Raw genomic sequence first — 15,391 nt, forward strand, 5'->3', positions numbered from 1 at the left:
GCATTCTCCTGTTTGCCAGAGCGTGAGAAAGAGAAGCATGCTTGAGGATAACCAGAGGGCGGGAAAGTGGCTCCTTTTATGGAAGTGAGGGTCTCCTCATTCACCGCTACCAGTCTGTCTACAACAGAGAAGCTTTTGATAGATACTTGCAATAGAGTAGGCGGTCCTAGCAAACCCCACATGATACATCTAACCCATATTCACAGATAACCAGGGTTACGCAGATAACCAGGGTTACGCAGGTAACTTTACCTTTTGTGTGTTTTAGATATGTTGTCCAAAGAGCCCCCGTGGTGTGATGGCTCAAACTGTTATGAATGTGCTGCCAAGTTTGGAGTCACCACAAGAAAACATCACTGGTAAGAACCGGAAAAACTGTTTCCTAATAAACACTGCTTCAGTCCTTTTTAAAGGGGCAATCTGCAGTTGCAACATTTTGTTTGACTTATAAATGAATTAATGGTATAGCCATTGATTCTTGAGTAATATAGCACTATTAATGCCTCCGTGAGCTTGGTTGAACTTCAGAACCCTAAATATCAACTTGTTTTACTCCAATGTTTTACATTGTAAACAAATACTTTTATAGAAGGGTTCCCCAACTGGCGACTCTGGGGTGATTGTATTATTCATTTTTTTGGGACATAAGACTGTAAAAACACCAGCAAATCAGCTCCATGTGATTAAATTTTTTTGTTTTGTAAATCTCTTCCCAAGTATTCCCACACAAGGTTTGAAATAGTTTTTGTCAAATATTATATCTGAATTTGAGTGGTTACATTTTATTTTACCATAACAGTGGCGGGGTGGTGCTTTTATCGTTTGAACATCTGATTGCCCCTTTTTAAGTGAAGTGAAAGTCTGTCCTGTTGACCTTTAATTACCTAACTCTCTCTGTCTCCCTCACTCTGCTCTTCTTACTCATCCCCCTCCCCTGTCTCCCTCCTCCCCTGTCTCCACCCAGCCGTCAATGCGGCCGCTTACTCTGCCACAAGTGTTCCATAAAGGAAATCCCCATCATTAAGTTTGACCTGAACAAGCCTGTGAGGGTCTGTGACATCTGCTTCGACGTGCTGACTCTGGGTGGGGTGTCCTAACAGCACCGGACAGCATGCCCCTCCCTCATCTTCCCGTTATGGGGTGCCAGCCGTGCCTGGCTCACCACCCTGGCACTGTGGGCTGGGCAACACCAGGAAAGGTGGCGACACGGCAGTAGCAGCCAGGTCTAACTTCCTGGAAAGTTATTGGACAGAGTTATGGATGAACCACAACCTCTGTACTAGTCATTCCAGTCTATACAAATATGTTAAAGTTCTAGCAGGACTTATGAAGTAGAATTTATCAAATTTGTTTTTGTTGATCAAAGTAATCATGATGTGAAATTGGATTAAAGGAAACGCTTGCTGGCTCAGTGACTCCAGGACTGGGCTAGTTGGGGGGGAGGGGAGATGTTATTCCGATTGTCTTACTAAGGACTGATCATGAATTTGACCCCAGATAGAATTTATCAAGTGTTTGAAGGAATCATGAGAATCAGTGATGAACATGTGATGGTGTCAGATTGCAGGAGCGGTTAGACCCTGGTCTCTGTTGGGAGCTGAAGAACGAACAGACTGTATTTCTCCAGTAGCAGCCACTCACTGGCCCACTCATCAAATGAATCCATCCACTGCACTGTGCTGCTGAGACAGAAAGCAAAACACCTGCTGCTCTCCAAGACCTGCCCTGCATCACAATCTTGTCATTTCTCCCGACTTCCCTTCATGGATTTTAAAGAAAGGACTGCTATAAAAATTTCACCAGTGCCCACTGGTAGAAATGACAAATTATTGGGATGCAGGGCTGGGTTTACCCCCTCTGTTGTAGTGTTTACAGGTGTTCAACTCTGTTCTACTTCTGTCAATTTAAGATGATCACTTTGTTGTTTTGCCCTCTACTTTTTACTGTTGGCTGTGTGGCTGGTTCTAATAAGAACTAGAGAACGGTGTGTTGGATTTTAAGGGAATAGAGTTGAGTTACTATGAAGCAGATCATGTTTTTTTGTTGTTGGGACGACAGCTTTTTCACACACAAAATAATAGATATTTTTTAATCAATGCTTCAACATTACATTTTTGATTCAATGATTAAAATGTTAATGAAACACTCAATTTTTAACTCTGTCACTGGTTAAAGAAGTGAGCTCTGCTTGTATAAAAAAAAAAAAAAAAAAAAAAAAAGGAAGTGAGATTGTATTCACATGATTTCAATGTAACTGCATAAAACAACCTCATAAGCATTTATAGACCACCACTTAATCTGTAAATGGGACGAGATACTGTACTACTAAGTTTAATCAATGTATTTTCCATGAGAACTGGAAAGGGTGAGAACCTTTACCATTTAAGGTTTTGTTAGTCCCAAATGCAAAATAATCCTCGCTATAAAATTATACGTTTGATAAAATGCCTGTCTATGCATGTCATTTAATTTGTTGCGTATACATTTTTTATTATAATATCGTAGTCCTCATGATTTATGTTTGTCACACAGATCACTGACATGTACATTCCATTTAATCTGGGCCTATAGTAAGGACCTCTTGGGGATTTGTTTTATGTAACAATTGGTATTGCCTCAATTCAGGTGTTGTCTTGACCTACCCGTCTGGTTTCCCCGAACCAGATTAAGTGAAGTCCTTGACTAAAAAGCAATTTCAATGAAAATGTTAAAATGTTAATGCCTTCAAGTCCAGAACTAGGTTTATTCATCTGTGTCAAGAAAACAAGCCATTTATTATTTTTTCTGATTCTTGATTTCGAAACCTAACATCTTTATCAAGATTACATGACATTTCTGATCATAAGGGGAGAGAATGTGAGAGGAGTTGGTGGTGACCACTGGCCTGTCAGTGGTCCGCTCTAGGTATTGTTAAATTGTACAGATAAATGTATAATATTTTTGACCACTACAACTGTTTTGTACTTAATGCAGTTAGCTTTTTTTGTAATTGTGACAACTGAAATATTTGCCTCTAAACTTTTATGCACATTGTTTCAGTATGCTCAGATATCTAGCCTGTTTCTTCCTTGCGAAAGGGAGGACGACTTTACATAAAGGTCATCAAAATAAGAACAGGATATTGTTTTTTGCTCTGTACTTTAAATACAAACATGTCCAAGAGTATCTGCTTTTAGCAACGTGAGTGTATTTAGCATAGACTAGCATTTCTCTCAATTGTATTGGGTTGCACAAAAACAGTGAGCGGGAAGCCAGAAGTTAAATACAATTCCATTTCAATTTACTATGCCGGTGGGCAGGATGATTGGGCAGGATGATGGGGTTAATTTGAGAAAATATCTAAAGGATCGTATTATCAAAAGGACTTTCCAAACGTGGGTTTCTTGTTGACCAACTTCCATTCTGCTTATGTTATGTCAAAATAAAAGTCCTGTACATGTGCCATGTGGACAATAAAGGAATACATTTTGGGGGACTTTTATTTTTGACATGAGGTTAGAGAGGAAGTGGGTCGACAACAGACCCACGTTTGGCAAGTCTGTTTAATTTTTTAAATATATTTTTTATTGCACCTTTATTTAACCAGGTAGGCCAGTTGAGAACAAGTTCTCGTTTACAACTGCGACCTGGCCAAGATAAAGCAAAGCAGTGTGACAAAAGCAACACAGATTTTTCTTTTATGTACAGTGTGTGCAAATGTAAGGTTAGGGAGGTAAGGCAATAAATACTCCATAGTGGTGAAATAATTACAATTTAGCATTAACACTGGGGTGATAGATGTGCACATGATGATGTGCAAGTAGTGATACTGGGGTGCAAAAGAGCAAAAAAATAAATAACAGTATGGGGATGAGGTAGTTGGGTATGCTATTTACAGATGGGCTGTGTACAGGTACAGTGATCGGTGAGTCTGTTTAATAATACGATCCTTGAGCTATTGTCTCATTCACCCATCATAATGACCAACTTTCCTGCCCACCGGTACAGTAAGTTTTTAAATGGAATTGTATTTAACTTCTAGGTTCCCGGGGACTGTTTTTGTGCCAACTATTACGATTGGGAGCAATGCTAGTGTATTTAAATACACCCGTGTTGCTAAAATCAGCTAGTCCAAGACATGTTTAAGTACAACTTCATGGCACATGTTCGCTCCTGTCCTTTGTCTTAACCACAAATGAATATCCTCTGACAATTACCAGTTAGTTGGAAGTACGAACATGTTTTATAAAACATGGTTATTTCTGTGTGTGGTGTATTGAAGAAAAATACAAACACATGACAATTTCAAATATTTTACTGAGTTACAGTTCATATAAGGAAATCAGTCAATTGAAATAAATTCATTAGGCTGTAATCTATGGATTTCACATGACTGGAAATATAGATATGTGTCTGTTGTTCAGACCCCCCCCCCCCCCCCCCCCCCAAATAAAAATACAAGCATATCACTACACTAGCATTAACATATGCTAATCATGTGTATGTGACCAATGCATTTTTATTATCTGAATTGAAAAGAGGGGCATGGCTCAGAAATCCAGTCAGTATCTGGTGTGACCACTATTTGCCTCATGCAGCAGTTGATCAGGCTGTTGATTGTGGCCTGTGGCATGTTGTCCCACTCTTCAATGTATCTGCAAAGTATATTGGCGGGAACTGGAACACGCTGTTTATCCAGAGCATCCCAAACAGGCTCAATGGGTGACAAGACTGGTGAGTATGCAGGGCATGGAAAAACTTTGACATTTTCAGCTTCCAGGAATTGTGTACAGATCCTTGCGACATGGAGCCGTGCTTTATCATGCTGAAATATGAGGTGATGGCGGCGGATGAATGGCGTGACAATGGTCCTCAGGATCTCGTCACGGTATCCATGTGCATTCAAATTGCTATCGACAAAATGCATTTGTGCTCGTTGTCCGTTGCTAATGCCTGCCCATAACATAACCCCACGCCAACATGGGGCACTCTGTTCACAACGTTGACATCTGTAAACCGCTCGCCAACAAGATGCCGTACGCGTGGTCTGCGGTTGTGAGGCTGGTTGGACGTACTGCCAAATTCTCTAAAATGACTTTGGAGGCGGCTTATGCTAGAGAAATTAACATTCAATTCCTGCAGTCAGCATGCCAATTGCATGATCCCTCAAAACTTGAGACATCTGTGGCATTGTGTCGTGACAAAACTGCACATTAATGGCCTTTTATTATCTCCAGCACAAGTTGCACCTGTGTAATGATCATGCTGTTTAATCAGCTTCTTGATATGCCACACCTGTCAGGTGGATGGATTATCTTGGCAAAGGAGAAATGCTCACTAACGGATTAAATACACATTTTTGCACAAAATGGGAGAAATACACTATTTGTGCATAGAACATTTCTGGGATATTTCATTTCAGCTCATGAAACATGGGCCCAACACTTTACATGTGGCATTTATATTTTGGTTCAGTGTAGTATTAAACATTTCCCTTCTATTCCTAATTATTGAGTGTACAGTATTTGGCCATTTGCACTTGCAATTAATTGACATATTGCATATTAATTAAACTAAAATGTACATACATAAAGAACAGAAGCCATTCAACAGAGGTTATCTTCAAACTGACAATCAGATACCCAGTAATTCTAATTCAGAACTCTTGGGAAGTTTTAGATAACAGTATATACAGTGGGGCAAAAAAGTATTTAGTCAGCCACCAATTGTGCAAGTTCTCCCACTTAAAAAGATGAGAGAGGCCTGTAATTTTCATCATAGGTACACTTCAAATATGACAGACAAAATGAGAAAAAAAAATCCAGAAAATCACATTGTAGGATTTTTAATGAATTTATTTGCAAATTATGGTGGAAAATAAGTATGGTCACCTACAAACAAGCAAGATTTCTGGCTCTCACAGACCTGTAACTTCTTCTTTAAGAGGCTCCTCTGTCCTCCACTCATTACCTGTATTAATGGCACCTGTTTGAACTTGTTATCAGTATAAAAGACACCTGTCCACAACCTCAAACACTCCAAACTCCACTATGGCCAAGACCAAAGAGCTGTCAAAGGACACCAGAAACAAAATTGTAGACCTACACCAGGCTGGGAAGACTGAATCTACAATAGGTAAGCAGCTTGGTTTGAAGAAATCAACTGTGGGAGCAATTATTAGGAAATGGAAGACATACAAGACCACTGATAATCTCCCTCGATCTGGGGCTCCACGCAAGATCTCACCCCGTGGGGTCAAAATGATCACAAGAACGGTGAGCAAAAATCCCAGAACCACACGGGGGGACCTAGTGAATGACCTGCAGAGAGCTGGGACCAAAGTAACAAAGCCTACCATCAGTAACACACTACGCCGCCAGGGACTCAAATCCTGCAGTGACAGACGTGTCCCCCTGCTTAAGCCAGTACATGTCCAGGCCCGTCTGAAGTTTGCTAGAGAGCATTTGGATGATCCAGAAGAAGATTGGGAGAATGTCATATGGTCAGATGAAACCAAAATATAACTTTTTGGTAAAAACTCAACTTGTCGTGTTTGGAGGACAAAGAATGCTGAGTTGCATCCAAAGAACACCATACCTACTGTGAAGCATGGGGGTGGATACATCATGCTTTGGGGCTGTTTTTCTGCAAAGGGACCAGGACGACTGATCCGTGTAAAGGAAAGAATGAATGGGGCCATGTATCGTGAGATTTTGAGTGAAAACCTCCTTCCATCAGCAAGGGCATTGAAGATGAAACGTGGCTGGGTCTTTCAGCATGACAATGATCCCAAACACACCGCCCGGGCAACGAAGGAGTGGCTTCGTAAGAAGCATTTCAAGGTCCTGGAGTGGCCTAGCCAGTCTCCAGATCTCAACCCCATAGAAAATCTTTGGAGGGAGTTGAAAGTTCGTGTTGCCCAGCAACAGCCCCAAAACATCACTGCTCTAGAGGAGATCTGCATGGAGGAATGGGCCAAAATACCAGCAACAGTGTGTGAAAACCTTGTGAAGACTTACAGAAAACGTTTGACCTCTGTCATTGCCAACAAAGGGTATAAAACAAAGTATTGAGATAAACTTTTGTTATTGACCAAATACTTATTTTCCACCATAATTTCCAAATAAATTCATTAAAAATCCTACAATGTGATTTTCTGGATTTTTTTTCCTGATTTTGTCTGTCATAGTTGAAGTGTACCTATGATGAAAATTACAGGCCTCTCTCATCTTCTTAAGTGGGAGAACTTGCACAATTGGTGGCTGACTAAATACCCCCCCCCCCACTGTAGGCCCTTGTAGATAGTCCTTGTGTGAGGTGGCCCAGCCTTCACAGAGCCCCCTTTTGTCTAACCTCGCCCTCTACTCTCTGACAGGACATGACTCAGCGTGGGGGGGGGGCAGCCCTCATAATCCTGGATGTTAGGGGTTTTCACTGTGGAGGAGTTCTGGACACACACAGTGAGAGCTGCCCGAGCCAGGAGACAGTACCCTCGGTACGCCGGCCGAGTCTCTCTGCACTCCACCACTGAGGAGAGAAAAGGACAGTCAAATCAGAGCTACATGCTTAAAAACACACTTCCCTAGTAATGCTTCCAGAGCATAGACTGATCTCTATGATGGCTGTGAATGCTTCTATCCATACTAGTTGATAGGAGGCAACGATTAATGTTATTTAGGCTTGAGTTAGCGCCCCCTAGTGTATGATATCCTTCAGCATGTTAGGGCCCGCACACATTGCCACCATCAACCTTAGGCTAGTAAATACAATGGCCGTGGTCGAGAACATCAAATCAATGGTATATTTTTGATTGTTACTGACTGATCTACATATAAAAGAGTAGGTAATTATGATTCAGGGTGATTTGTAGATCAATCAGTCGGTAGTCGCCTGCACTGCCGACTGCAATGTCAAACATGCACAAAGTTTCTCTGTGCACCATGATGTCAGTACCTCTTGGTGGAGCACCAGACCCGTCCTCTCCTGGCAGCGCTCCACTCTGAGTTGCAGGCTGGGAGGTGTTACTTCTCAGCCTGGGCTTGGTCCTTGAGTGTCTGCCCCTCCTCCAGGGCTGCCTCCACCTGCAGCAGGTCCTCTGTGGGCTCTCCACCGTCACTGTAGAACTGCCCCCACCAGTCTGCCTGCAGCATATCACAGAGGGAGGACTTGAATCTCACAACTGTCAAAGGATTCTCTGTATATTCTTGTCCTTTTGGGTTAACACAGGGTTTTCCAAACTCGGTTCTCGGGTTGTCTGCGAGGGCCTTTGAACCTTATTTTCATGTATGTAATGAACTAGCCTGGGTACCAGTCTGTTCAATAAGTATCATTGCACTCCACTGCTTGCAAATGCATCACAATTCCATAAGGAGTTGGCAAGACTGCATTATTAACATACTGGTACCCAGGCTAGTATTGAGTGCAATAATATCAACTGTGCTAGTTTCCATGACAAAAGTTAATTGGTCAAATGGACCATGCATGGGACCCTCGTATGAAGATACGATGGCCTACAGGCATTGATACCCACCCATAGGCTTGTAGTCCTTGTGATAGAAGGTCAGCTAGTCTTACAGGGACACCACCTGAGCAGAGGTCAGACTGGACACATCATCAGTCAGACTGGTATCTGTAAAGTCCCAAGTGACAAAGGCCGGAGATGCAGCATTACATTAATTCACAAGTCTGCCAAAATCTGTGTGTATCTTTTGAAGTGTATTTGCTATATAATCTTGTACATGTTTTTATGTACATTTAATGCTTGTTCTCACTGCAGGCCTTAAAGCTCAAATCATTAAAAAAAAATACGTTTTGGAATACTGACTGTCCAAAACAGCAAGAGACAAGTGACAAATTGGATTTGCATGTGTTCAGACAGCAGTCAGTTGTCATAGTAACACCGGGTGTGTGCTCAGTGGTGTAGACTGATTGCTGGTGGTGCTCAGGGTTCCTATCACGCAGAAGTTATGTTGCAAGCTAAAGTGACAACAATGCCTGCCACGGATGCGTCCCAGTTGCTTTGAATGTTTAAAAATCAGTGTAAGAACACTTTTAAAGCCTTAAAGGATAAGATGATGCAACTTTCAAATGGAGTCCTTTTTGACTAGCCAAAGCAGTCAACTAAGTTAGCTAGCTAGGTAGAGAAAATCACCTGTAAAGAAATGATAGTGCTTCATCCCTTTTTCTACATCGAACACCTGTCCTAGGATCAAATTGTATTGGTCACATACACATGTTTTGCAGATGTTATTGCGGGTGGAGCGAAATGCTTGTGTTTCTAGCGCAAACAGTGCAGTAATATCTAACAAGTAAGATCTAACAATTTCACAACAATACACACACATTTAAAGTAAAGGAATGGAGTTAAGAATATATACATATTTGGACGAGCAATGTCGGAGCGGTGTAGACTAAAATACAGTATAATATAATATATACATATGTGATGAGTTGTGCAAAATATGTAAACATTATAGGATGGACAGGTGAAGGCCCTTGCTGTTCTCTCCGCTATACAGAGATAACTCCTCTTTGGTTATGCGCGGCACAGGTGGTGCATCGTCAGTGATGTGGGCCCAGTCCTGGTTTAGTAATAGTAAAGATGTTCTCATTGTTCTATCTGTGGTATTAGTATTGCCACTAATACACAAATAAATGAAATAATAAACCCTAGCATTATGTCGAAGCCTTCGCAGCTCAGCTATTCCTTGTCATGTGCCGTTACATTTTGTCAATGAATTAAACATGTTAAAAACAATCGCCGTTTCTGGATTTTTATTTCCGGGTGTGCGTTTAATCCACAGCGCATGCTCACATCAGTGCAGATTTACAAACCATCTGCTTATATAGCTCCCTGGTTTGGCTTGGTGTCCGCACGTTCAGCAATGCACGATATAATAGTGAATCTGAGCGTTTTGTACTGCAGCTATATCATGAATATTTTTATGTAAGAATAGGCCTACATCAAATATTGTTTTCTATATGCATCTACGCTATTTCATGATCCGGGCCTAGAACGTACACCTCCGCCCATTGGGTCCAAAGTTTCTGATGACGTAGCGAGCGATCTAGTAGGGCACGTACTGAACGTCAATGCGGTAGTGGAACGAAACGGAAGAACACAGGTTGGAAAGGGCTGAGGATTTTTCAATCCCGTTTACAAAACTGTCTCCAACCGGACCACTACGAATTTTAGGAAAGCCAGAGGCCGCTATACAACATGGGAAACGCAGAGAGCGGCTGCGGAGGTGGTAGTGGGGACGAGGAGGATGTCGAAGCCGAGAGCCCCGGGTTCGCGGAAGGCAGTCCGGCCTCTGCGGCCACGGGCGTCGGCGTTGCAAACAGTGGAGGCTCTGGTTCTGGAAGGAGTGGAAGTGGATCGAATAACCCTCCAGTGCCGGGCTGCGGACCACCTACCCCCGGGGTGCTTTTAGAGCAAGTCAAACTGAGGGAGGCGGCGGCCCGCATTAGCGACTCGGGGGTCGCCATTCCTGAGTCGGTCCTGGCCGGGAATGAGGGCGTCCTGGTGCGGTGGCTCGAGGACCGGTTGAGCCGGGGAGAGGAGTCTGTAAATGTGGAACAATTTTGCGAGATGCTCGAGAGCCGAGACGCTCCGCGAGATGAGTGCGAAGAGGTACAGTATTTCCGCGATAACTACCATAATATAAAGCCCACAATATTTATTATACCTAAATGTTAGCATAGAAAGAGCGAGTGTCCACCATTATGTGATTCACAGCTGAGTTGCTGAAAGTAGTTTGTTTACATTGTAGGCCTGGTTACATGTCCTCTGACTAACCCATGCCAAGCAATAAGTGTGTCACGACACCTCGAGCCATAAAGGGTCATTATGTGCTGTCAGACCCTTACGTTTGTCAGTGATCATTCATATTTTGATGCCAAACCTTCCTCGTTTCTGCTCTATCTACAACAAGCTGCATTGTACTTTTTGTAGACCTTTTAGCTACGTTTTCTGTCACGTGTTGATATATGAATAGGACCTGCTCTGTAATGAATAGTTTTGCCTTTATCTCTGTCAAGGTAGGACATTGTGTGCCTATGGCAAGGTAGGCATGCTTCAGAATGCTATGGAATCCTGACTCACAGTAACATCCACAATCCATAGAAACAGTATACCTGTCTGGTTTGACAGAGACACAAAAAATTATAGTGTAATCTCATAACAGATTATCAGCATAGGCAGATATCAAATAGCTCCATGTTTTGGTTCTAGGGTCTATTTCACTTTTATCCAGAGCTGACAGTTGTCGGGCCTTTCCTAGGAAGATTGTTGTAGAGGCCAGGGGGTCAAGGCATTGGCAATGTGTCCACCTCAGGTCAGTGTGTCAAAAATATTAGCTTCTCTCCTAACCCCGTCACCCAGGTGACGTCCTAGTGTAGACTGAAGCAGAGTTGAAAAACCTACGTAGTTGAATGTCTATGTCCCTATGAATTTGAGTGTTTTTCCTCATGTTTCTCTGTCCCTGCCCTAGGCCTTTGGCCAGTTTGACGCAGAGGGCGATGGAGTGGTGGACGTTGAGAACATGCTGATGGCTCTGAAGAACTCCAACGGGGCCAATCTACAGGGAGAGCTGAGTCACGTGATCAGACAACTCCAGGCATGCACCCTAACCCCAGGTAGGAACAGACCCAATGTGATACTGATGTATGTTATAGGTTAATGGGGAGTTATATTGTGGTGGGTATTCTGTACATTGTGGAGAGTTGCGACAGGAAGATTGGGGAAAGGATAGGGGCAGAGGGCATAGAGGAGAGAGGGATAGCCAAAGATGTAGGTAAAAGGGATTTCTGTGTTCACTAACAGCATGATACATCTTACACGTTTATCTTCTCTCTTTATTTTAGGATTCGTTGACATATTCTCCAAGTCCAAAGATAGGTTGGGAGCGCATGCCTCAAAGATCCTGAAGTTCCTCCACAGGAACCGTATTCCCAGTAGTGCCATCCCTTTCCCTGTTCTAGAGGGATACAACAGCATTTGTACCATGAGGTCTACCGTGGTGCAGGACTTCCTAGAGTTCCTCCTTCAGAAGGAGAAAGGTAAACAAAAGTATTATAAAATATCGATAGAATACCCTCTGGGAACATAAATGTTGTTAAATTAGCACAAGGAGATTGCCTTGTACTAACAACCTATCATTACACATCAATTACGCGATCTTCAGATCATGAATGTCATGTAATACTAGTTTACTCTTTTTTTCACAATGAAACAACACCTCAGTCTGTCTCATTGAGCCTCTCTGGTTCTCCTCTCTACCTCCTCCCAGACTTAGACATCCAGTACAGGGCAGAGTTGAACCGGGACCCAGAGGTGGATAAAGTGAAGGTGGTCACACAGTGCTACAACTTCATAGAAGCTTCATCCAATGCTGCGGACATCCACAAGATGACCAACGGAGAGACTGTGACCTTCTGGCAGTCAGACGGCAGTGCACGCTCACACTGGATAAGGTGAGAGACAACAGCTAATAAGCATGGCTTTTTAATCAGGGTTAGATCCAAGCGTTCACATCCAGTTTGAAAGGGAGCTGTGGCTGCTTTCTAATGTACCTCTGTAGTTGAAATATATATTTTTAAGCCGTAAAAAGTAAGTAGATATGTAACGTTTTCCTTTTTTGTTCGGCTCCTTTTTTCTATCCAGCTTCTGTGCAATGTTTGATTTGCATGACGAGTACACTATTATCTTTGAGTTCAAATGTTGTTTGATTTCCTTGTGTCCAGGCTAAAGTGTCATGTTTAGGGCAATGAGTTTGACCTGATCAAGTCACATTCTCAGGTTAAACTCAGGGCCCTACTTTTAATTTTACGTTATCGTCGTATTTTCAGGTTGAAGATGAAGCCGGACGTGGTGCTGCGTCGCCTGGCCATCGCAGTGGCATCCAACGACCACAGCTACATGCCCCAGCTGGTGTCGGTGGCCGTGGGCAAGAACCGGCGCTCGCTGCAGGAGATCAAGGATGTGCGCATCCCCTCCAATGTCACAGGTTACGTGGCCCTGCTGGAGAACGCCAACATCACTCACCCCTGTGAGTCAGTCGCTGTCTTCTCTGTCTTCTCTGCCTGTCTGTCTGCTTGTCTGTCTGGACCTAACTTTTCACCTCTGTGAGTCAGTCACTAGGGTCTTTCACTCCAGAAAAGAATGATGCAGATCGATGTGGGTGCAATCCATCCGGATCATGAGTCTAATGTGAAAGCTCCTACTGTATTACACACTACTCAATTCATCTAGTTCCTCCAGTTAGTCTTTTGAGTTAGTCTTTTGGGGAGGCTAGAAATCTGCTTCTCTGGTTAAGCTTCTGTTTGAAATCGATTCTCCCTGGAATTTGAATACAGTATACATCAGGGGTCAGCAAACATTTTGGCTCAAGGGCCACATCGGGATTTTGAAATTCATTGGCGAAAAAGAGCAGTTATTTCAAAACATATATCCATGATAATTTCTGCATACTTTCTATCTAGTTTTAGATGTGTTTATTTATTTTATTACTAATTTCATCAGGCCGTAGACCACCCCTGGTGACCGAGTTCTTAGTTTAATATGTTTTTGTTCAATGTGCCAACTAAAGACATGTACCCTCTGGGATTAGTAAAGTATTTCTGTCCGATCCTATCCTACGCCATTCAAATCATTCCTCTCTGTGGCCTCCAGACATCCAGATCAACATCAAGCGGTGCCTGAGTGATGGTTGTGACACGCGGATCCACGGGCTGAAGACCCTGGGCTACCAGATCACCAAGAGTAAAGAGGTGTCTGTGTCTGATGCCTCGGCTATCTGGTACCTGTCACTGCTCACATCCCTGGTCACAGCCTCAATGGAGACCAACCCTGTCCTGGCACAGACTGTCCTACAGAGCACACAGTGAGTTCCAACTAGAGACAGGGTTATGGAAGGGTGCTATATCATGCTTATTTAGAGGTCTGGGCCCGTAGCCACAAAGTGTCTCAGAGTAGGAGTGCTGATCTAGGATCAGGTCCCCACCTGTCCCTATATATTCTTATTCATTATGATCTAAAAGGTGAAACTCCTACTCTGAGAGGCTTTGTGGATACGAGCCCTGATGTTATGAATGGGTCTATTGCATGCATATGAAGGGATCATCATTAGGGCCAGGAGTTTTTTTCCGACCACTTGACCTAACCAGGAACAACTCCTAGTTGTCGTGATTATGAAGATGTTCTACAGTATTTCACTTTTGTCAACAGTAATTGAATGCTTTGACTTGACCTTTTGTTGTGGCACTGTGTCTGAGAGCTTGGTATCTTCTGTTCCCTCCTCGTAGAAAAGCCTTAAAGCACATGCCACCACTGTCCTTAACGCCGTCGTCCACTGAGTTCCCCAAGTTCTTCTCCATGAACATCCTTGAGGAGGTGGACGGGTTCCTGCTCAGAATAGCAGAGTAAGTCTATAGTAGTAATAACTATATAATGAGTATGACTGACAATAAAAACATTGAAATGAGAATAGCAGAATAATGCATAGATCCTGTGATTACATCATTACACTGACCTCACTATGCTGATAATCTCGGAGCCCAGAGAGACTACTATGCTTACATGATTATGTTGGCATTTTGTATTTTTTTATTTGGTTTATTATGGATCCCCATTAGCTGCTGCCAAGGCAGCAACTACTCTTCCTGGGGTCCAGCAACATCAAGGCAGTTATATACAATTACAAATATTACATCACATTACATTTCATAACACTTTTCACAACACGTTAAGTGTGTTCCCTCAGGCCTCTACTATCACATACTGTATCTACTATACAAAATCCATGTGTATGTGTGTGTCTGTACAGATATCAGCACATTGATTGAGTGGTGATATTCTCTGTATTACCTTAACTCTTTGTAAATAATCTCTCACTATCAATTTCTCGCATGTAGACATGCACTCACGCACCCCCCCCCCCTCTCTTCTCTCTCCCTCACACACTATCTCACACCCGCTTACTCTCTTTCTCTTGCACACTCTATCTTACCCCACTCACCATCTTTCTGTTTGTCTTACAATCAATCGCGCTCAACCTCACACCATTTTTCCCCCTCTTTCTCTCTTCATCCCCCTGTAGTTGCTGTGTGACCCCTGATGCAGAACTGACCCTGTTGGCCTTTGCCCTGGCCCGGGGCAGTGTGGCTAAGATCCTCCAATCCCTGTCTGGTATCAGTGAGCACCTGGAGGCAGAGTACAGAGCCTCGTCCCTCATCTCCTCCATGGCCTCAGTCAGACTGCGCCTGCTCTACCGCAACGGTAATCTCAACCAACCCCACTTACAGTATCCTTCTCCCAGTCTTCAGTCAACCCCGCTTACCTTATCTACTATGTCCCTCATGCAGGTGATAAGTGGTCATTTTAAACCATACCATTAGGAGTGGAAGCAGTATG

At 43.1% G+C, this 15,391-nt stretch overlaps 3 protein-coding genes across 3 annotated transcripts in view; 2 read left to right on the plus strand and 1 right to left on the minus strand.

Annotated features, from left to right (window-relative positions):
- Nucleotides 1–2,438, plus strand: part of ankfy1 (ankyrin repeat and FYVE domain containing 1) — a 42,468-nt gene extending 40,030 nt beyond the window's left edge. Inside the window, exons 24-25 of the mRNA XM_038978781.1 lie at nt 269–359; nt 965–2,438. Of these exons, the coding sequence (XP_038834709.1) occupies nt 269–359; nt 965–1,097 (224 nt within the window). The 3' untranslated portion in view covers nt 1,098–2,438. The remainder of the gene's footprint in view (nt 1–268; nt 360–964) is intronic.
- A 4,807-nt stretch (nt 2,439–7,245) lies between these two features.
- LOC120044425 (neuferricin) lies at nt 7,246–9,736 on the minus strand. Its single transcript, XM_038989075.1, is given in 9 exon segments — nt 7,246–7,376; nt 7,379–7,436; nt 7,438–7,506; nt 7,933–8,108; nt 8,110–8,120; nt 8,510–8,644; nt 9,125–9,189; nt 9,460–9,563; nt 9,599–9,736. Coding segments are annotated over 9 exon segments (711 nt in total). The 5' UTR covers nt 9,656–9,736; the 3' UTR covers nt 7,246–7,340.
- A 462-nt stretch (nt 9,737–10,198) lies between these two features.
- zzef1 (zinc finger, ZZ-type with EF hand domain 1) overlaps nt 10,199–15,391 on the plus strand; it is a 54,266-nt gene continuing 49,073 nt past the window's right edge. Inside the window, exons 1-8 of the mRNA XM_038988518.1 lie at nt 10,199–10,612; nt 11,472–11,616; nt 11,845–12,049; nt 12,289–12,453; nt 12,829–13,028; nt 13,652–13,862; nt 14,284–14,400; nt 15,078–15,256. Coding sequence (XP_038844446.1) covers nt 10,199–10,612; nt 11,472–11,616; nt 11,845–12,049; nt 12,289–12,453; nt 12,829–13,028; nt 13,652–13,862; nt 14,284–14,400; nt 15,078–15,256 — 1,636 coding nt within the window. The remainder of the gene's footprint in view (nt 10,613–11,471; nt 11,617–11,844; nt 12,050–12,288; nt 12,454–12,828; nt 13,029–13,651; nt 13,863–14,283; nt 14,401–15,077; nt 15,257–15,391) is intronic.

The sequence above is a fragment of the Salvelinus namaycush genome, chromosome 3 (assembly GCF_016432855.1).
Source record: "Salvelinus namaycush isolate Seneca chromosome 3, SaNama_1.0, whole genome shotgun sequence".
NCBI lineage: Eukaryota > Metazoa > Chordata > Actinopteri > Salmoniformes > Salmonidae > Salvelinus > Salvelinus namaycush.